Source organism: Pavona decussata, unplaced genomic scaffold (assembly GCF_977016875.1).
Source record: "Pavona decussata unplaced genomic scaffold, jaPavDecu1.1 SCAFFOLD_302, whole genome shotgun sequence".
Lineage (NCBI taxonomy): Eukaryota > Metazoa > Cnidaria > Anthozoa > Scleractinia > Agariciidae > Pavona > Pavona decussata.
The window spans coordinates 1,320,775-1,343,899 of record NW_028145698.1 but is presented as its reverse complement, the minus strand read 5'-3'; the positions used below and the strand labels follow the sequence as shown (position 1 = coordinate 1,343,899).

Sequence of the window (23,125 nt, the reverse complement as noted above, 5' to 3'; positions counted from 1 at the left end):
GCATGCATCAATGACTGTGGGCGCATTACCGTAACTTACGGTTAAAATAGAGACAAGGGATGAAACTATTTTGCCAAATTTTGAAACCCCCATAAATCATCAAATTTGCAATAAAAACGCGTCGATTTTTGTAAAAAGTGCCTCTGAAATAATATTCTCTCCACTTACATGGCGAAAATTTAACCGGGACGGTCGCTATTTTCAATTTTTTTGGAAACGGTTTTTTCACGGTTAAATGTTCGCTTTCGTACGATGTGGACCGGAGGAAACCAGTGACGGAAATACGTGAAAAGCAAGTTAAAATGGGGTTGACAGACTTGCGCAACTCCCGCTGTGTGTCCATTGTGTTGATAAAAGCCTTATCAGCTTTGCTAATGCACGGCTAAACCCACCAAAGAAAATCGATTTCTAGTCCCCTCCCTTTCATGTTAGTAAGGGGGGAGTGGACTAGAAATCAATTTTCTTTGGAGGATTTAGCCGTGCATCACCGATCGAGTGCGAAAGTAGTTAGGTAAACCTGATTCAAAAAAAATTGTTGAAATGTCTACCAGGAGCTTTCCATTATAAGTTCAATAAACAGCCATGTTGCCAGCGTAGTTGGTTCCTATCAGAGGCTGAGTGGTTTAGGCAGCCTACCGGTTCAAACTCGGATTCAAATCATGGCTAACCACATTTTCAATCGTTTCCTTAGTTGCATTGATTTCTGTTCATAGATATTTTAGCTGAGTGATGTTAACGAAAAGTACAACAGATACGTCTTTTATTTTGTTATCAGAGAAGTCTCCACGAGACTAATGATATAACGAAACGTTACTTTATAATTAATAAGGGATCATCGTCGATTTAATTCGATTTAAATAAAGATTTAATGTTTAAAGGACACGGGCATAATTACCAACATTATTACAATCTTTTTTCTCATGATTACGATTATGTCGATCATACTGACGCTCTTGTTATTATGATTTGAAGCGTTCCCACCAAGACATGGAAGACATGGAAGAAGGAAGCAAAAAGAAAAGAAAAGAAAAAGAAACGAGTGCCAAAAACGTTATATTCCTCATTTGTTTTTTTTCGTTTATTGACAAAGTAAAATGAATTCGAGATTACCCAAAAAGAAAATGTTTATGGGAAAAACTACCTCAAACCAGGAGTTTTGAAATAAGGTAAATCATCAGCCGTCTTTCCAATGAAAATGTAACAGCTAAAACTAAGGAAATTTGAAATCCATTCGCCGTGTGGCTGGAGCAACGTACGACCTATTTTTTGATGGAACTGAGAACTGAATTTCATGCATATTATGTTAAGAGAGAATACCACATCAGCCAACAACAAAAAAACGAAACAACTTGTAAATGAGACAATTTAGAACTGTTTAATGCTAAAACTTTCAAATGGTTTGGTCACTATTTTAGTTAATATTTTTTGGCCATTATATAGTTTTTATTTTTGATTGAGAATTGATTCACACCTAGTTACTTAACTAAGGCTGCACGCGAAAAAATGTTTTAGGAAAGATAAACACAGTATTTTTCAGCAAGCAGAACTAGCCCCTGGAGTTTGCTTTACAGACAAAGAAGTAAGGAGTAGTTATACTCACAGCCATCCCAGCTGTTTATTGTTATCAAAAACTCCTTTGGGCAGTTCCTTCAGCTCGTTGTTATTCAAGCGCCTACCAACAAAAAAATGCGGATTGTCCAAGTTCCATATGTTAGTAACTTTACATGATATCCACACACTTAATTGGCTAAAAGCTTCAAAAATACGAATGCGTCAGTTTATGGAATGAGTGAATCGACAATATAGTCGTTACTTCCGACTACTTCCTTGTAAGTTAAAAATAAAGAGACAGTTAGTATGCATAAGTCATCAGACAAAGAAACACTTATAAATAGCACGATTTTTTTTTTAATGATTGTTTTTCTCAGGAATATTTGAAATACGTAAAGAAAGGTGGAATTTCCAAGTCTCTTGGAAGGGGGAAAAATTTTCCACTTTATGATATTACGCGCAAAGGCTACATTTCTAGTCGTCCGTTATAACTGCGAATATACAGTGATTCAAATTCGTGCGGTACAGAATCAAACCGGCCATTACAGCGGAAAACAATTAAGGAGGCTGCATGCTTACTGTTGCACTGTACAAGCTTATAATTGTAACTGTAAATACAATTCAAGTAAACATGTTGCAATAGAGGTGGTCGTTGCACTGCGATACCGTGTTTCTTCTTATCTTTGTGTTACCGATCCTAGCATCGGATCCCACGCTTTCCACGTGACTGATTTCCCTCCACCCTCCCCTGTTCTAGAGCCTCACACGCAGGCTACTCCCAACGTTACAGGTTTTTACCAGCTGTTAAATTTTACATCGAACTCACGCCAGCTGGATGGAAAGAATTGCCACAGAGGACGTACATACTTTGTAAAGGATAGACTGTCACAGTTCAAAAGGTCAATTTCTCAAAAACTTCTTTATGTATCACGTTCGAATTTTCAGGGAATTCTAAGATTGCCGAGGTCTTTCAACTTTAAAAGGCCGGTTCACATGATACCAGGTGTATCCAAGCGTAAATCGTTTGCGTATTTTGACAGCCGATATATTTTAACTTTGATTGATATAAGGGCGGCTTGTACGAAAGTGTCCCCTCGATTTGACAACAAAGCTGGTGAGCTCTGCAACATATTTCCCGAATCAGGACTCGTTTGGCTCTAACTCGTGTGTCAAAATACAGAGAATATTCGTCTTTCGATACTGTCGGGCCGCAAAATTCGCCATCAGGTAGTAGCGCGCAACCCAGTCCTTACCGACTGCATTATATTGCAGCTCGTCAGCAAAAGAATGTAAACAAACATTCTTCTGTTAACCTAAATGCTGTGATGGAACTGTTGTTTCCCCTTTTGTTACAAATTTATCATCCAAAGGCTGTTTGCGTGTACACTGTGGGAAGGCTCATAAATTCCGCCTCAAACCTAAACAAAGATCTTTCAATTGCTTTCACAGCTCAATAAATTTCTACTTTTGTTTTTTTAGATGACCACGTCTTTTGACTTGTGTAAAAAGCAAAACAGAAAGACAAAACAAACACACAAACAAAAAGAAAAAAGAGCAAAAGAGAATACAAAAACACACACACACACACACACTGAACAACAACAACACGAAACAACTTGTAAATGAGACAAGAACTGTTTAAAACTGAATCTTTCAAATAGTTTGGTCAGTAGTGAGTTAACATGGACGTTTTCAGTAACAATTGCTGTTACATTTTAAACTAGTTTTTACTTTTTGATTGAGAATTGATTCACACCTAGCTACTGAATTGAGGCTGCACGCGTGAATATACTTTAAGAAAGGATAAACACAATATTTCTCAGCAAGCAGCCCTAGCCCCTGGAGTTTTGTTTTACAGACAAAAAAGTAGTTATACTTACAGCACGTACAGCTCTTTATTGTTATCAAAAACTCCTTTGGGTAGTTCCTTCAGCTGGTTGTTATTCAAGTACCTACCAACAAGAAAATGCGGATTCACCAAGTTCTTAGTACGTTTACATGATATCCACACACTTTATTGGCTACAACTTGTCAAAACAGAACCGGTTCAGTTGATGGAATTGGTGATTCGATAAAATGGTCGTTTCTTCCGACTGCTTCGGAATCCTTTTTACTTAAAACCAAAGAGGCAGTACGTATGCATAATTCATGAGACACTGGAATACTTATAAATAGCGGGACTAGTTTTAATGATTGTTTTTTACTCAGGAATACTTGAAATATGTCAATAAACCAAGTCCCTTGGATGAGGGAAAAACTTTCCACTTCAAGATATCACGAACAAAGACCGCTACATTTCTAATCATCTGTTATAACTGCGAATATGCCGTCATTCCAAATCCCGCGTTACAGAAAAAAGGCCATTACATCGGACGACCAATAAGGACCCAAGAAGCTCACAGTTTCACTTTGGACGCTTAAAATTGTGAACTGTAAATATAATTCAAGTAAAATTGTTGCAATAAAAGTGGACGTTGCGCCGCGATACAGTGTTTGTTTTTATCGATGTCTTACCGATCCTAGCATCGGATCCCACGCTTCCCACGTGACTGATTTCCCTCCACCCTCCCCTGTTCTAGAGCCTCGCATGCAGGCTACTCCTACGTTACAGGATTTCACCAGCTGTTAAATCTTACCAAGAACTTATGCCAGCTAGATGGAAAGAGTGGCCACAAAGCCGTACATACTTTTTAAAGGCTAGTTCAATTTCTCAAAATCTACTTCATGTACAATGTTCCAATTTTGAGAAAATTACAATATTGCCGGGGTATTTCAACCCAAGGCTGGCTCACATGATACCAGGTGTATCCCAGCGTAAATCTTACGTGTATTAGAACATCCGATTTTTTTTTTTCAGTTTCATTGACATTGCGATTTGTACGAAAGTGTCTGCCCGACGTTATAAGAAAACTGGTGCTTCTCAACATATATCCTGAAGCCGGACGCCATTGGCTGTAAATCATCTGTCAAAATACACAAGAGATTCGTTTTCCGTTACTCTCGAGCCGCCAAATCCGTCGACAGGTAGTAGCTTGTAAACCGGCCCTACAAAAGGCATTAAATTGCAGCTTATCAGCCAACGATATATATATATATAAAAACAAGATTCTTGTATTGATATAAACGGTGTCATCGAGCTCCCGTTTCCCCTTTTGTCAAAAATTTGTAATCCAAATACTGTTGAGATGTCCACTGCGGGAAGGCGTAGCCATTCCGCATGCATCAAATATAACCAGAGATCTTTCAATCGCTTTCGTAACTCAATAGATTTCCTTGTTTTTGCTCTAAAGCATGCCCCTAATCAGTTCACAACACGAACTGGGACACTTTAAAACGACCCGTCTTCTGACCGGTAAATTTTAGACCCCTTTTCAGTTTTTATTACGCTGGTGTCATTTAAAGTGATAAATGCTTCTTTCTTTGCGAGTTTTTCAATGCGCTCGTGTAATTTGTTGGCACGAATTGTAACTTGTGCTTATGTGAGATATACTTTCTAATAGATAGAAATAAGTTAACATACTTTCAAATTTTTGGAATCCAAAGTTGATCTCTGTTTAAACAAGTTAACTAACATATTTCATGGCTCATCATCTGCCCGTGCGTTTCTGTTGAATTTCTCACCCAAGTCGATAGTGACCACAAGCGCAATGACCGCGAACAATCATTGCGGAATGCATTGGTATTGCGTAACGCGATAATATGGAGGTCGCTTTATTGGTCACTCTATGTTTCTGTCTTTCTTATACCGGTAACCTATGACTTGTGACCTGCGACCTTGTCGACCGCAAGCTGTGACCCCTAAGCTTTGCCCTGCTACTTCAATTTGACGGTTATGCCCTTCGGTGAAAACAATAACATTGCATGTTTAGCAAGTCTTCTGTTAGCATGTTTATTTCCTCTGATATTATAAACTAATTGCGATTTTGAGACGGCAATACCGTATTATATTGACGGCTAGTTAGGGGAAATTATACTCCGTATTGGACGGAGTCGCGTAGCGACGAAACCCAATAAGGAATATTTTTTCTTCCGACGCGGTCAATGTAATGCGGTATTGCCGTCTCAAAATCGGAATTAGTTTTGTACGCGATTCATCCATTATATAGACAAGTAAAACTGAAAATAAATTATTTCGCGCCTGGTCAAAATGTATATTCTTGCTACCTGCAAACGTATCGATGGCAACACTTTGCACGCGCAAACAAATTTCGTCGCGGGATATTTGAAATTTGCCGGCAATTTCGTAATTTTTCGTGTCTAAATGTCTGAAATCGTTCAATTGAAGCCGAAGAAGCGTGGAAATTCAATGGAGGAGTTGTTGAGGTTCCATATCGTTTCCCGTGGTGATGAATTGGGCGAAATGCCAAATGTTGATAATTGCGTTACTTTTTTCAAAGAGTTGTTTGACAACATCGATACCGAAACCGAAACAGGAGAGTCACCAAGTAAATATAGCGAGCCGAAAGCTAGCAAAACTGAGCCCCAAACTGAGCCGAACGAAAAGAAAAGAAGTAGCATTGTTATCTTAGACGACGAGGAGATTGAAGAGTTCCAGAAAAAAAGCAGGTCGCAAAGAACACTGTCAAAGGAACTGAGTGCTGCTCGTCGCCTTCAAGCTTGGTACAATGATCGATATGGTTAGAAACTGCAGTTCACAAGCAACAACAAAGCCAACGCTTCCGACCTGCTGAAGCACTTCTTTCTCGAAATACGAGATACAAGAAAAGAAAGCAGAGAAAGGCTTGGCGAATAATACGAGCCGTCCACCCTGAGCACTTACCAAAATGGTTTAAGAAGATTTTTTTCGCGAAAGAAAGGACGACGAGTCTTTCGACATCTGAGAGGATGAAAATCTTAAGAAGAAGCTCGCTTCAAAAAGAAAGCAAATAAAGGCTGAAGGAAAAGGAAACCGTCCTAACAGGGCTGATCCGTTAGATGAAAGTCATATAGAGAAGCTGTGGACGAGTGGTGCTATTGGTTTGAAAATTCCGCGACAGTTATTAAATTTTATATGGTGGAACAACACCAGATTGTTAGGCATGAGATGCCGACAGGAACATTCGGACTGTAAGGTTCACAGACCAAGGAAACTTCTGTGAATACACAGAGCTTTCCACAGAAACGAGAACCGGGAAAACTGACAGCCCAAAAGCAAAACGGAAGTACAACAACAAAATATTTCAAGGAAAGGGTGGTGAGAGAGATCCGTACCTTGCGTTAAAGAAGTATTTAAGCCAGAGACCAGAGGGTATCGGCGAATATTAATTCCAGCCCATCGATAACCCCAGAGAAGACATCTGGTATAAGAAGCTTCCACTAAAGAGAGAGGGACTGGCCAACATCATGAAAAGAATGGTCGAGAAGGCAGAAATCCAAAAGGAGGGGAACTTTACCAACTCGTCGGGTCGAAAAACAGCTATTCAAAGTCTTCGAGGTCATTTCGATCCACTGGCAATCTCTAAGCTCACTGGGCACGCCAACCCTACCCCCATCCAGTCCTACAGTCAAAACGCCGTACAAACCCAGAAGGAAATGTTCGATTGACTGGTAGAACTGGGAAGATGCTCTACAGCTGTTTACAACAGTACGGCCACAACTGTAAACGCGACGAGCGCCGAACACCGACAGTTGTTCTCCAATCTTTTTAATTGTCCCACTTTGAACTCTTGCCAGATTAACATTAACTTCCCAAATGGCAAGTGACTTTCAATTTCATGCCAAATTGTTAACCTTTGTTACAGTTACATTGCCTCTTTTGATGGAAAAAAAAGAATTTACAAGACTTTAGCTTAAGACAATCAGAATAATTTTTAATTGGAAACACGTGATTGTTTTGGAAGTGTGTTTTGAAGTTTTGATAATTTAATCAATAACCGCCATTTCAGATCTCTTAGAACTGCAGGTTTCTATTAAATGACCTAATAGTAATGTGTAAACATAACAGTTGTAATGAAGATTTTCAGTGAGGAGGTAAATTTGACGAAAACTGTTAACACGAGAGCACTCAGAAGCTCGTTTTCAATCAGTAAACGAAAAGTTCAATCAACTCTGCACGAGAGTTCAGAAAGCCATTTGAATAAAGCGACGCCAGTCACAGTCAGTTTTGACCAGTCACAGGCTAGTTTTTTGACAGAACATTTCGAATTTGATGCGTACGTGGGCAACCCAGCTCAGTGTCGCAATGTCAATCACTATTTTGAAACCAATCACAGCCCGCAAAAGTGACGCGACAATACCGCGAGATATTGACGTCTCTCGCGTAAGAGAGAACTATAGGAAAATCGCGATACCATAGCATAAATGCCATATTTTGCCATGCTCCTTTCTGCGGGTTTGGAAGCAAAAATGATATCCGTGTTGACAACAAACCACTCAAAACCCTTCATCAAGAATTCCCGTGTCCAAAGTTCAGACAACCTTCGGATCTTCAATGCAATGTTGTTTACAAAATGCCATGTAAACCTGACCTTGGAACTACATAGGAGAAACCGGAAGATGCTTCCAAATCCGCAAAAAGGAACATCAACGGAACTTGAAGAACTATTCTAATGGCTCTTATGTTGCCAACCATGCGTGGAAAACAATCATTGCATTGATTTCAAAAATTCTTTTGTCATAGACAAAGGCGATTACCGCGTTCGTAAAACACTCGAATCCTGACACACAGCAAAAATTGTCGACGCGGATAATAACTCAAAACCGTTGCCTAGGCAATATTCCATTTTATTTTAATTAGCCCTCATTTCCATTTTTATCTTTTAGCTTTTTTCACACTTCTTCTTTTATTCTCAAGTTTTAGCGCCCTTTTCGTATATATTTCCGTTTTTTCATTCGTTAAAGGCTATAGACTGATGGCCGAAAGCTCATTTTTTTCTAATCTTTTTAACCACGGAACGCTTTTTAATCCAATATGTCTTATCCTGGTTACAGCTCTATTTTTACTCGTATTCGCAAAGACTCTTCCTTTAGCATAAATGCTGTGATGGAACTCTCGTTTCCCCTTTTCTTACAAATTTATCATCCAAATACTGTTCGCGTGTACACTGTGGGAAGGCTTATAAATTCCGTATCAAACCTAAGCAAAGATCTTTCAGTTGCTTTCACAGCTTAATACATTTCCTCTGTTTTTTCTAGATGATTACGTCTTTTGACTTGTGTAAAAAGCAAAACAGAAAGACGAGACAAACGTTCAAAAACTCCTTTGGGCAGTTCCTTCCGCTGGTTGTTATTCAAGTACCTACCAACAAAAAAATGCGGATTGTCCAAGTTCTTAGTAAGTTTACATGATATCCACACACTTTATCGGCTAAAACTTTTAAAAATACGACCGCGTCAGTTTATGGAATGAGTGAATCGACAAAATAATCGTTAAAATTACTCCTGACTACTTCCTTGTTACTTGAAAACAAAGAGACAGTAAGTATGCATACTTCATAAGAGTAGACACAGAAACACTTATAAATGGCGGGATTTGTTTTAATGCTTGTTTTTGTCAGGAATATGTGAAATGCGTGAATATGTAAATATGTGGAATTTCCAAGTCCCTTGGATGGGGGAAAAACTTTCCACTTCAAGATATCACGCGCAAAGGCCGCTACATTTCCAGTCATCCGTTATAAGCGCAAGACATAGTGCCGTTATTCCAATTCCCGCGGTTACAGAATCAAAGGTTATTACATCGGACGACCAATAAGGACCCAACAAGCTTACAGCTACACTTTATACGCTTATAATTGTAAATTGTAAATATAATTCAAGTAAAAATGTTGCAATAGAGGTGGACGTTGCGCTACGATACTGTGTTTCTTTTTATCTTTGTCTTACCGATCCTAGCATCGGATCCCTCGCTTCCCACGTGACCGATTTCCCTCCACCCTCCCTTGTTCTAGAGTCTAACACGCTGGCTACTCATAACGTTACATCAGCTGTTAAAAATTTCAAAGAACTTGCGCCAGCTGGATGGAAAGAGTTGCCACAAGGGCGTAGACACATTAAAAGGTCAATTTCTCGATAAACTACTTTATGTACAAAGTTCGAATTTTAAGGAAATTCTAAGATTGCCGGGGTCTTTCAACTTAAGGCCGGCTCACATGATACCAGATGTATCCCTGAGTATTTCGTATGTGCACGTTTTTTTTTTTAATTTTATTGACACTGCGGTCCGTACGAAAGTGTCTCCCCGATTTAATAAGAAACTGGTGCTCTTCACCATATTTCATGAATCCGTAAACCTTTGGCTGTAAATCGTGTGTCAAAATACACAGGGGATTCGTTTTCCAATACTGTTGAGCCACCAAATCCGCTGACAGGTAGTAGCTTGTAAACCGGTCCTTACGAAATACATTAAATTGCAGCTTATCAGCCAACGAATACAAACAAAGATTATCGTATTAACCCTTTTGTTATAAAATTTTCATCCAAATACTGTTGAGATGTCCACTGCGGGAAGGCTTATCCATTCCGTATGCATCAAATAAAACCAAAGATCTTTAAATCGCTCTCGTAACTCAATAAATTTCCTCTTTTTTCCTTCTAAAGCATGCCCCCCCCCCCCCCTACTAATAAGTTAGTTTACAACACAAACGGCGATACTTTTAAACGACCACATGTTCTGAACAGTAAAATTTTAGACTCCTTTTCAGTTTTTGATTGAGAATTGATTCATGCCTAGTTAATGAACAAAGGCTGCAAAAACGAATTTATTATAGGAGACACAATATTTCTTTTTAAGCAACACCAGATCCTCGATTATTATTTGACAGACAAAGAAGAAGTTATACTTACAGCCTTCCTAGCTTGGTATTGTTAGCAAAAACTCCTTTGGGCAGTTTCTTCAACTCGTTGTCAGTCAAGTTCCTATGAACAAATAATCACCACTTAATGATGGCTATCATGTTACTTGTGTAGTATAAGCTATAAATGTACATCTTTACTAGTGTTGGTTAACCAATTTATTTTTTTTTTCTAAATAAATAATAATTAACTCAAGGTCTTATTTGAAACTCATTTTTCCTCAAAGGAAACCAAAAGATAAATAAATTTTATACCAACAAGTCGATTATAATCAAACTTCTTTTTCTTATCATAGGTTCATGTTAATCGTTGAGTTTTCTCCTATCACGGATGGCTTTAAACAAAATATAGAGTAAGGCCCTAATATTCTAAGACTATAAAGAGATTTAGAGACTCTCTGAACAAAGTTGCAGTTCCGTTCCCTCGATTTTTCTACATGACCGTTGAAGCATGATCCCATTTTATAGGCTTATTTTTTCTTCAATAAGGTTTTCCAGGGACTTTTAACAAATCACCTGAGAGAGACCATTTCTGAAGCAGTTGTCCATGTTTCTTCTCTGGATGTGGGCAATTAAGGGGGGACTTAACGTAAACGCCATTTTACCGCACTTAACATGGCTTTAATGGAAATATCTCGTTCACGTTTCAAGCAATCCAAAAACTCTATGTTGTGGTTTGGGTGATTTTTGGGTATATTTGAGAGGAGATAGTTTTTCTAGAAGGATTGGTTAAATTGAGAGAAATAAGAAATATTGAAGAATTAGTGAAGTTTTAAAATTAGAATTAGTAGTTAATAATTAATAGAGGTTGTAATTTCCTCTATGATCTGTTCGCTTATTATACCGATTCTGACTTGAAAGGTTCAATAAGACCGCACGTCGGATGGTCATGGAAATTAGGCCTGTGGTCGTTTAAAGCGATAAATGTCTCTTTCTTGGCTAGTTTTTCAATGCGGTCGTCTAATTTGTTAGCATGAAATGTAACTTGTGAGTATGTGAGAGTTACTTTTTAATATATATAAAAATGAGTTAAAATCCAGCTGTAAACATTCCAGAAAATTTCTGATGAACATCACCATCAATTAAAGAAAGTCGATTTCAAGTCCCCTCCCTTTCTTGTGAGTAAGGGGGGAGCGAAATAGAAATCAATTTTCTTCGGTATAGATTTGGCCGTGCATCATGATCGAGCGGGAGCTAGTAGTGAGATGATCCTGATTGCAGAAAATATATTGCAATTTCTCTCAAGGCTTGTCACTACTGATAAGTTCAATAATCAGCCACGTTGCCAGCATGTTTTTCTTCAGTGGCCGAGTGGTTAAGGTCTCCGACCCATAATCTGGAGATCCAGGTTCAGATCCTAGCTGAATCACATTTTCAATCATTCCCTTAGTTGCATTGATTTTAGTTCTCAGATTAACTATTTTATGGCGCCGTGGCTTAGGCCTCAGGGGCCCGTGTTTTGAAAGACCCGGTAACTTATCGGGCCCAGTAATTGGCCCGTTAAGTCCCCGATAATTTAACGGGTGTTTCTCGAAGCTCCCGTTATTTACGATACCGATAATTTTCCCGCTAACTTTCCCGGTAATTAACGGGAGGACATGACCTCCCGTAAAGTTACCGGGAAATCGCAAATGTTGCGACACTAAACAACTTTTTTGTTTAGTTAGAAGACCTCGGTCTTATCAAAGACGACCTATTTTGGCCGACATGGCTGACTGTGAAGTCATAGAAAGATTCCGGCTTTCACGAGCGAGAATTGAGTGGCTTGTGAATGAACTTGGAGACGAATTGCGGAGAAATACAGCGAGAAGCTGCCCGCTGGCTCCGGAAGCAAACGTAAATACAGGAGTAGTACTACTGTTGTTGTCGTGTTGTTTTAGAGAAAGTTTTAGAGAATGTTTGAAAACCGCTTAGGGTGTTTGCATAAAGGCGCTATATAAATTTGAAATTATTACCATTTTATTGCTATTATCAACAAACGATGGAAGAAAAAATAAATCAATATTTTGTCAGGTAAACAAGGCGCACATTCTTATTACTCCGAAATTGCTTCCTTTTTAGCATAAAATGGTTTCCTGTCACGTAAAACTAAATTAATTAATCCTACAGCAAGCGAAACTGTTTTCTTTTATGGCTGAATATATCATTCGAAATTCTTTGTGTTAATTTGCAGAATTTTCATAAGAAGGCGGAAGTTAGAAATCTGACATGCTACAGATGAACGTAAACATGAGCGATAGCGATGAGAGTCGTATTGGGCGCGGTCGTCGAAATACACAAATGGTGTTTGCTGCATTAGCTAGAGGTAAAAGGAATAAGAAGCGCACTGTAGTCACGATAGAAAAACGAGAATAAAGAACAAAAAACCATCCTTTTTGCAAAATAGTTTCAGTCGTATTTCAATTGATCGCACCTTGTTGTGTGATAGAAAACAGCGTACAAAAGTCGATTTGGCATCTGTAAAAATGATACTTGATGTCTTCCGCAGAAAACGATTAAATCACGCCAGTTGAACTATAGCTTTTCAGTTTTAAAACTTGTGTGAGATTATTCCTTATACCCAATATTCTCTACACTTAATACTAAACACCAAGAATCGAGCTACTTCAGGCAACTGATCATCGCTTCCATGATGATGCAAAATAACGATCTCTCTCGGTTGCTCTCCTTTGACACAACCAAAAACTCAAAGTTAAACTTAGCACGTATTGCACTGTCCTCTAATAATCATGAAGACAGTCCTGTCGCATTCATAACCGTGCTTTTCCATCGGCAGCGAAATCGAATCAGTCGAATGGACTAAGCGTAGTCCCAAGTCGTGCTCCTTCTCTTGCGAACGAGCGTGAAGCGCGGGCAAGAGCCTGGTAACGGTCCCCTGTTTTACCGGGCCCGGAAATTACCGGGAAAGTTTACGGGTGCTTCGAGGACGCAACATCGGACCCGATAAAGTTTCCCGATAACGGCCCCGATAAGTTAATGGGCCCGGAAGCTACCGGGACTTTCGAGAAATGGGCCCCAGGGGCCAACGAATAATAACTATTATGGTGTACCCGTGAAGAACACCTACCAAGTAGTATGCCAAAGTTTAATCTCTTAAGGAATATACAAAATTTTCTGTACGTGACACCACGTCCAATTGTTAGACTTTTTAATCGTACGTAGTATGCGATACACAACCAAAGGTAATTACAGCGGATCAACGAATGTGTACAGAGTATGCGCTCCCATTTGCAAACTGTAATTTATTATAGGAGACACAAACGCAATATTTCTTTTCAAGGAACACTAGCCCCTCGATTATTATTTTACAGACAAAGAAGAAGTTATACTTACAGCCTTCGCAGCTGGGTATTGTTAGCAAAAACTCTTTTGGGCAGTTCCTTCAGCTCGTTGTCAGCCAAGTTCCTGTCAACAAATAATCACACCTTGATGATTGCTATTATGTGACTGATTTTTACTTACGTTGTGTAGTATAAGGTATAAATGTACATCTTTACTAGTGTTGGTTAACAATTGTTTTTGTCTAAATAAGGAATAATGACAAGGTCTTATTTGAAAATCATTTTTCCTCAAGGGAGCCAAAAGATAAGTAAATTTTATACCAACATGTTCATTATAATCACACTTCTTTTACTTATCATATGTTCACTTTAATCGTTGAGTTTTCTTCTATCATGGAAGGCTTTAAACAAAATATTGGGTTGGACCCTTATATTCTAAGACTATAAAGAGATTTACAGGATCTCTGAACAATGTTGCAGTTCCATTGCCTTCATTTTTCTACATGATCGTTTATGCAGAATTAACATCATCATGATCCCATTTTACATGTTTATTTTTTCTTGAATGATATTTTCCAGGGAGTCCTCTTCCTTTCTAGTCAGTAAGGGGGGAGCGGACTAGAAATCAATCCTCTTTCGTGGATTTGGCCGTCCATCACCGATCTAGCGGGAGAGTAGTGAGGTGATCCTGATTGCAGAAAATTAGTTAAAATGTCTACCAGGAGCTTTCCATTATAAGTTAATAAACAGCCATGTTGCCAGCGTAGTCGGTTCCAATCGGTGGCTGATTGGTTAAGGAGGGCGACCGGTTCAAAATCGGATTCAAATCCTGGCTAGCCATATTTGCAATCATTTCTTTAGCTGCATAGATTTCTTTTCCTAGATATTTTAGATGATTGATGTTAACAAAAAGTCCAACAGCTACATCTTCTATTTTGTAATCAGACAAGTTCCCACGAGACCAATTATGTAAGGAGACGTTACTTTACAATTAATAAGGGATAATCGTCGATTTTATTTGATTTAAGTAACGTTTAAGAGGGAATGTCTACTAAGACCGAGCGAAATCATAAATAAGCGGCACATGATGAAAAATTAAAAACTCTTCATATTCCGTTCAGAGATACCCCATGGTTGTTTTAAAAACGTGGAAGGATTTTTTACCTGAAATATATTTTTTGAACCAAAAGAAATAAAATAGAAAAAACAATGACAGCCCCTCGTGGTTTGAAAAACACCTAAGATAAACATGGTTTACACTTTCTCGTAAACTTCGTTCTGTTCAATAAGCCATTTTATAGTTGTGTGTTTAGTGGCCTGGCCTTGGATTGGAAGCGAGGCTGGGGGTGACCTTGTTTTGATACAAACCTCACTGTTTTTTATATGTAAATGAAAACTAGTTAGCATAAGAACAGCATGATCTAGATATGAAAAGCAGTGGGGTCTGTATCAAAACAAGGTCACCCCCAGCCTCGCTTCCAATCTTAGGCCAAGCCACTAAGCACACAATTGTAAAATGGCCTATTCGCATTAAACAAAACACAGTTTTCTTCCTGAAAATTTGTTTTGAAGTGTTTATTAAGTATCTGAGTCCAAAAATACTCCAGTGGATAAATTTTCCTGGTCATGAGGAGCTACAAAAAAATCTCAAAAATTCGCTCGCTCCAAATCAATTTGGCGCACTTTTTTTAATTCTCGGTTTTCACTGTCACGCCATTGAAAAAAAAAAATCGAAACCATTCCATGAATGAAGTCAAGAAATTGACATGGTATAGAGGATAAATAAATAAGGCATCTGTCCAAGTGTCAGGTCTGTGCGGCATTCCGTACTCGAGTTATTTGACAAAATGTTCCACATAAATTTATAGAGCTTAGTATGGAGACGCCATGTTTGTGTCCCTCTGAGGGGCACAAACATGGCGGCCGAAAATACGAAAAAACATCTGGAGTTCACTTTTGCCAGAAAAGAGGTTTGTTTGCCCTTGTGAATTTTCGAATGTTTAGATTAATATTTCTCCTCAAACTTAAATTGTTTAGAATGCTGAAAATCACCCGAAGAGTCATTTTTAAGATACGGAAAAGCTCTGTCGCGGCCGTCCTCCTTATGTCACGCACGATGGAAACTCGGAAATTGAAACTGTTCTATTTTCAAAAGGAAGCACGACATCGAGCTAAGAAATTGTGAACAGACATATTTTTAGGTAATCTTTCCTTGAATGAAGTTAAAAATTTTGCAGGCCTCCCAGTTTTGAATTCTAGAATTTGGTGACGTCACGTGAAAACCGAGAATAGAAAATTTCGCCGGCGATCCGGTAAAACACTAAATCCATTCAAATTTAGAATTCTAGATTGAGGATTTATCGCTCTAAAATCAGGTTTAAAAAATAGCTCCGGGCTTTTTACTAGCGCCAAGCCTTAGCGCTAACAAAATGACGAAAGTCGCAATATCAACGTGTAAACAAACCGCACATGACTGCAACCAAAGTAAGAGAAACTATTGAACTTTCATGTAGTTTACCTTGGCGTTCGGCTTTAAATCACCAGTGAAAGGTCATGTTTCACTAACTGCAATAAGGTATTGTCTAAATAAGATGTTTGCTTGTGCATGTATCCCGTCAGTTATTATATAGCTATCTTGATGTGGGAAGTCAACAAGATAAACTATCCTCACTTATTGCGATGGAGCGACAATCAACTTAAATGACTTACTATCGGAGCACTTCTTTTCGACTTGAAGATCCTTTAAAATCGAGATGAGTTTGCTTTTCTTTGAATTTCGAAACGATTCTTTGTTTTGTTTCGAGATATCGTTACTGGGCCGTTCGCAGAATAACTTGAAGCCAAAGCACTTTAATTCGACTCTGTTTGTTTCATAAGGAACGCAATAAAATTTCACGCTTTTTTAATTCACCTGACGTTAGGTTTGACTATGTTGCGCGGAAAACACAAGGACAACGTGTGTCGTGACATGCTGAAAACAAAAAACAAATTAAAAACAACGAAATTGTTACCAAAATGTGGACAGGACCGATGATTTATACACACCAAAAGAGGCCACAATGCAAGCCTTGCTAAAATATGATAATCTTTGCATTTTAATGAGGTGAAGCCTAGGGGAACACTTTTCTTGTTAGAACCAGTAAGCGTTATTAACACCTTAGTTTTCGCCTTCGTGCAAAAGTCACTACGGTTTCATCCCTGACTGTTCTCTTGAGAATGAGACAAAATAATGTTATCAGCTAGAAAAGAAGCATGCCTCTGACTGCTGACATGCGCATTCTTGACAAAGAGAATGCAGTTTATCGGATGTATGGCTTTTCCCATCGAATTGTTGCAGTTGAGAGGTCAATGCCAAAGGAAGAACACATTTCCTTATGGTAAACGAAAAATGGGGGTGGGGTGGGGGTGGAGGGGGGGGGGGGCGAAGGATGAGCGGATGCTTATTTTCCCAAACAGCGGCTGGTAATGGAGCCGTGCCCGTAGGTTGCGACCGCGAAATCGGCTTTTGGTTCATCATCCACCAGTGCTTTCTCCGAGGCAAGGTGCAAGAAGAAACCTGCTGTTAAGGTTGCTATAACTACTTTAGCACACATCGATCATTGATCTTGAACTGGATCATTTGTCACCGTGGTAGAATGCATTGTAATAAATTAAATAATGGTTTGTTTCACGATGTAGTTACTCAAGTTGTAGATCGAGACGATTCGGCTACTTACTGCTAGCCTTCATCAGGCAATGAGGTCAACTGACCACGCTTCAGTATTTGTGTCACGAAGGGCTGATCCTGCAAAAGCCCGCATACAGGGTCTGCTTTACTTCCGGTTGGCTCTCAATTAGGACTTCTGAGTTAGAAGTTAGCGCTTCGTGACGCACTTGACTCGAGTATCCATACCATACCTTGTTTGTTGCTCTCTTACTGACTCAGCTGACCACTGATAACAGCGTGGTTTGTCTTTCAAGCTTCTCTGCATGGTCTACTGAAGCTCTGTCAAAGGACTTCTCGTCTCGCACTCTAGAGAGTGCTGGTGTTGGCCACATGACCGACCGCTTCCATCACGTCTAGCTGTCGTATGATGTCATCATGTCCTGTTGGGGACCCCAGGGGAGACATGCTTGAACGTACTATCTCTCCACGAAGTCTCATTACCAAGCCTTTTACACTTTTGAAGTTATGGAGGGGCATTCCCTCTCCCTTTCCATCTTCAGAAGACAAAAAAGGAAAAAAAAAACAGGTCTAGATAGAGTTTGGGCTATGCTGACATGCCAAGGAATATACCGCGTTAACTGAATCAAACGCTTTGGTTTTCGCGACAACCAAAACTGATAACTCTTCAGGTCGCTCTACGACGTCGACCCTTGCAGCATCTTTGTTGAAAGAGCGCCGGTATGTGGGCCTTCCACTAAAGATTTGCTTGCTTTACAGTGAATACAAACTCCTGTTTAAGTTCGTGTAGCACATCAAGTGTCTTGCGACATCGGAATGTTTATCACTAGAGAGCTGGCGACGCAGCGTGTCTGATGAACGTGTTGCGCGAAACAGGGCGCCTGTCTCATGTGATGTTTTTTCTTGGTATGTACTGACAAAAGCCACCTCTGTTCACCATCAGTGTTCGCCCGCTTGCATTTTCTGATGAGCGTTTTAGCTGAGACCTGATAGGGCTGACGTCTGTAGATGCCAAGTATGAATTTACTGCGTCTAAAGGCCTAAATGTAGCTCCTGATGTCATATAATAAAGTTATTTTATCTTCTAAATCTGAACTGTGCAAAAGGACAAGCCAAAGGGAGTCCTATGCACCATAGGGCTCGGGCTCCAATGCTTGCAGTTCCTGGCCTGTTATTGGTATCGTCTCACTAGCATCTACAATTGGCCTACGGTCGCGGCATCATTTATTGATTTATGTAGTGATTAGTTTAAAGTTCAAAATACCAGCGACGAAAAAGACAGAAACTAGTCACGTCTTGGTTATACTCCCACGCAGTCGCTTTTAGGGGAGCAGGTAATACGATGTCCCTGAAAAAAACGACTGCGTAGGATCAGGCTGCGTTTGGATTGCACTGTTTCCAAACTAAATTGGCCCATTGTTCGCAAATCAGTTACAGAGGAGGGCAGCGTATATGACAAAATTAAGGTGTATTAACCGAAAGACAGTACACCGGTTTCTCGCAATAAAGCTATGGACCGGACTTGCCTATCTCACGGTCTGCTTTTCTCACCTTCTCAGTATTGCAGCATGTTTATACAGCCCTGGTGGATCTCGTCATCGGTCAGCACCTCTGCACCGGCTAATGTCCCACTGAGATGGGATAGGCAGGAGAAATGGCCTACGTTAGACTTTCTCAAGTCCGTTTAGGTGGGGTCCAGTCAGGCGCTCGCCTCACGACTCCGTCGCCTTGTTGGTTACTCTTTCGGTGTATAAAAAGACGACTTGTGGCAAGACTCTAACGGTCTGCGCAGAAATGTAGAGGAAGTAAGGGTCACGCGCACGCTAAGACAAGCTCAACTTCGGAGTAAACATCAGTTATTCCAACACTGCTAGCGTTGTCCCGAAACGTGTCTGTCCTGTAGATTTTCACGAGGTATGCAACACGTTTGTTGTTGCCTTAACGGTTCTGCACTAGGGTTGCACCAACGGAAGATTTGAACGGTTTCCTAAGATTTTTTCTGCCTGTTCACCTTGTCAGATAATTGAAGCATCCGCAAATTTCACAGGCTGACCGAAATGGCCGTTAGAATGATTGAAATTACCAGCAAATTACAAAAAAATTACAAAGTGTTTTATATTATATAAATTTTATGGTATATAGAGACGTATATTTGGTGAATTGTTCCCGCATCATTATTATATGTTCATCAGGTGCGTGACAATATCTTAATCAGAACGGCGGTGTTTTATAAGACTACAGTAAATCATTGTAACTAAAATAAACAAATTTTAGACAAAAAAGTGCTGCAGATCAGAGAAAATTCACGATTAAACAGAAAACTGAACTTTTTAAAGGATCTTGTTCACGAGGAATTGATGCACCCGACCCTCTTTCAGGTACTGTTAAGTTATCATCATAGTGATCACCGAACTCTATCTGTCTGTATATCTTTCACATTGTTAGCTGTTATTTATGTTGGCAAATCCGACACAAGCTAAAAGAACTAACGTCATTCTGGATGAGAAACTCAAAAAGTTTTCTTATATCACCTTATACCGGTATCTGTTCAATTTCCTTTCGTTAAAACATCATTCAAGTTCTAAGTGTTATCAATTATCTTTGGTAAATAAACAATTCACGCACACGCCATGACCGTGAACCTGAAAGGACATCACAGTTCACGGTGAAATTCAAAAGCCGCTTAATACGTGAACAGTCACGTTTGCAAGTTCAAATAACTTTAAAGGAACTAGTTTCAGACGTCCCAATGTTTGGATCTTGTTTGCTTTTTTTTTTTTTTTTTTTTTTTTTTTTTTTTCATTTTGGCCATTATGTAAGAAAAAACAATCACTCCTAAGTAAAGACAGTAAAGGAAGCCGTTGCGTGACCGAAAAAATATCAACAACAGTCGAAAATGGAAGATTGTAAAGTTCGGCTGTTTCTGAGATGAATGTGGAGAACTTAAAAATTAGGCATTTTTGTTAATATTTTCTTTGAGCCGACAGGATTTTGTTGCCGTCAAAGGATTTTTGCCCCTTTAATTGGCACTTGCCAAGAGACGTGAATGTGATAGCAGCTATAGTCATTGGTCAATAAGGAGATCAATTATCAACCCTTCGAGCTATGGTGGCTTTGTATAACATCTTATTCAAGGTGAGCTAAATGTGAGCTTCCTGTTTTATATTCCATCGTAATATTGAGGGAAAGAAGGAAAAAAATAGAAAAGTCTTTGGCGATTTTGACAGAAACATGCATTTTGTTTACAATTGTTGACAGATCAATGTTGCAATTATCGGGATTTTGAGAGCGTTAGTTCTTAGCGCTGATAGAAAGCCCGAAAGTAATTTTTAAACCTGGTTTTAGAACGGCATTTCGTCAATCAAGAATTCTAAATATCAAGTGATCCGGTGTTTTACCGGGAAACTCTCTCCTGAAAAAGTGCGCCAAATTGAGAATTTCGACTGAGCCAATCTTAGTAATTTTCAGTACCTTCCCAATGACCTTCAAAACTAAAGCAGACATCTATCATTGGCCTCAAACGATTTGTTAGCTCTTCAACTGCACATTTCCAAGCTTAAAAGGAGGTTTTTTACTAATGCGAATTAAACAAAGCGAAGTTTAGAGAAGGCATGGGACACGTCTATTTTGGGTGCTCCTCTTTACACGTGGGGCCGAACAGATTTTATTCAGTTTTTCTGGGTTTTAAAAAAAATATTTAAGAAATCAAAACCACCACGTTACTAGAACTACCATAGGGAATTCTTAGTCAATTTATGAAGGACTTTCATTTTTTTTTTTATCATGTTCCACCCCTTGCTCGGTGTTAGTAGACATTCCTTCTTAAATGCTTAAAGGACATGAGCATAATTATCACAATTATTATTAATAATCTTCTTTCTCATAATCATCATTATGTCGATCATAGACGCCCTTATCATTATGTTTTGATGCGTTCCCACTAAGACATCAAAGATTAAACCAAGAAGAAAGAAAAGAAAAAGAAAGGAGTGCCAAAAACGTTCCATTCTTCATTGTTGCCTCGTTTGTTGACAAAGTAAAATGAATTCGAAAAAAAAGAGAAATCCGTAAAACTTGGGGCTCTGAAATAAAGCGAATCATTAGCCGTCTTTCTAATAAAAATGTAAGAGCTAAAATTAATTACTCTTTTGATGAAACTGGAAACAGAATTTAAGCATATTAGGTTGAGCCTGGAACGCATTATCAAACTGAAGCTCATAGACAACATAGCAAAAGGAGGAATAAAGTAATAACCAGCTTATGCTTCAATGGATTAGTTCCTTGAAATGCGTCAGATAAAATCTCGTTTTATTCTATTGTGAGATTAATAAAACATCGGAAATAGCGGCATGTCATTTTGATACATATGGCACTTCTTTAAAAATTCTTTCTTTCTTTCTTTTCTTTCTTTCTTTCTTTCTTTCTTTCTTTCTTACCAGGTGCCAAGTTCCGTCCAGTCAGAGGACGCAAACATTAATGAGATGTATGAGAGCTGATAGCACTGCCGCGTTTAGCCAGGGGATAGCTGGCTTGAGTAGTTTTCATAAGCCACAGAAAAAAAAAAACTGAATAGAATTAGAATCGTCTGGAGTGAAATTACTAGTTTTGTATTTGAGCAAATATTGATAAATGCGAACAAATGAACGGTGTCATTCCGGTTCGAGTTTCACTAATAATTGTGCTGTGCTCGTGTTATTATTGGAGGAGCGTTCTTACAGAAATCCAGCATCGGTTGGTAATGGTCCAGGAATAGACGTCAGTTGTTTCCCTACACACGAAACATTTATCAAGGCATCGTACCGCCAGGGTGAACAAACACAAGGCTCCGGGCACGCTGATGAAAGAGGTCAACGGAAAGTAAATATCAAAGAGGAGCGTTTAACCTGTATTCTTTTTTGTTCCTCTATGTGGATATGAAACACGCAAACTAACACACAAGATTATTGTTTTGTTGATGCTGTTGATATGTTAAAAACAGTCATTCTTAAACTCTCCGTGAACTAAAGAAAAGTAGTTCACTCTGTCTGCCTGTCTGTCTTTCTGTCCGTCCGTCCATCTATCCATCATTAATCATATCAAATAAGAAAGGTTTTGAAGACTGCGAACTTGACTGTATACTTTTGAGTCCTCAGAGCGAGTTTACCACATCCAGTCCTAAGGGGGTGGGAGGGGGGTACTTTGCACACTCGATCTTTGAGACGTTTACACGATTTTTGCATATGCATAAAGCTACTTTTACACGGTGCCGCACGATTTTTCCACCGGTTAAAATATTTCACCGGACATTTTGTTCACACGGAACCGTTAAACACTTCCGTTCTGTTCACATAGAAATGACAAACCAGGACGGATTTAAACTTTTTTTAGACAGCGGTTTCATCAATGAGCAGTCCACTTCTTTACTATATGTTAAATGGCGTCGAGGAAAAGAAAGGCCAACGATGGTAGCGATAAACAGGGTAAAGATCCAACGCCTGAAGGCTTTTCAGACACGGTTGAATTCCCTATCCCGAATGCATTAGTAACCTTGGGTATTTCCCCTCGTCCGATAGATATTAAAGCTAATTGTTTTTCAACATCATTGAGGATCTCATAAAACTTAATTGTAGATTGCTTCTGCAGAAAAGGTCTGACCTTGTCACAAAATTTTATGAAATCCGCCTTGGACACTGAACAGCTTTCATCAGCCACGACGATGTTATTGGCAAAATTGCCACCTGGTCTTTTCTTTTTTTCTTCTTTCACGGATAGCTGTACGAATTTTTTGAACCATTTGCAAGCTGACATTTTGCATTATTAAATTATTAAATACCGTAATATTTCGAAGCAAAGTGAAT

General features: G+C 39.1%; 1 protein-coding gene across 1 annotated transcript in view; it reads right to left on the bottom strand.

Moving 5' to 3' along the window:
* The window catches only part of LOC146454408 (uncharacterized), a 204,412-nt gene that overhangs the window by 148,848 nt on the left and 32,439 nt on the right, over nucleotides 1-23,125 (bottom strand). Inside the window, exons 9-11 of the mRNA XM_085095547.1 lie at nucleotides 22,005-22,122; nucleotides 13,677-13,748; nucleotides 10,336-10,407 (exon numbers count right to left, since the gene is read on the bottom strand). Of these exons, the coding sequence (XP_084951673.1) occupies nucleotides 10,336-10,407; nucleotides 13,677-13,748; nucleotides 22,005-22,122 (262 nt within the window). The remainder of the gene's footprint in view (nucleotides 1-10,335; nucleotides 10,408-13,676; nucleotides 13,749-22,004; nucleotides 22,123-23,125) is intronic.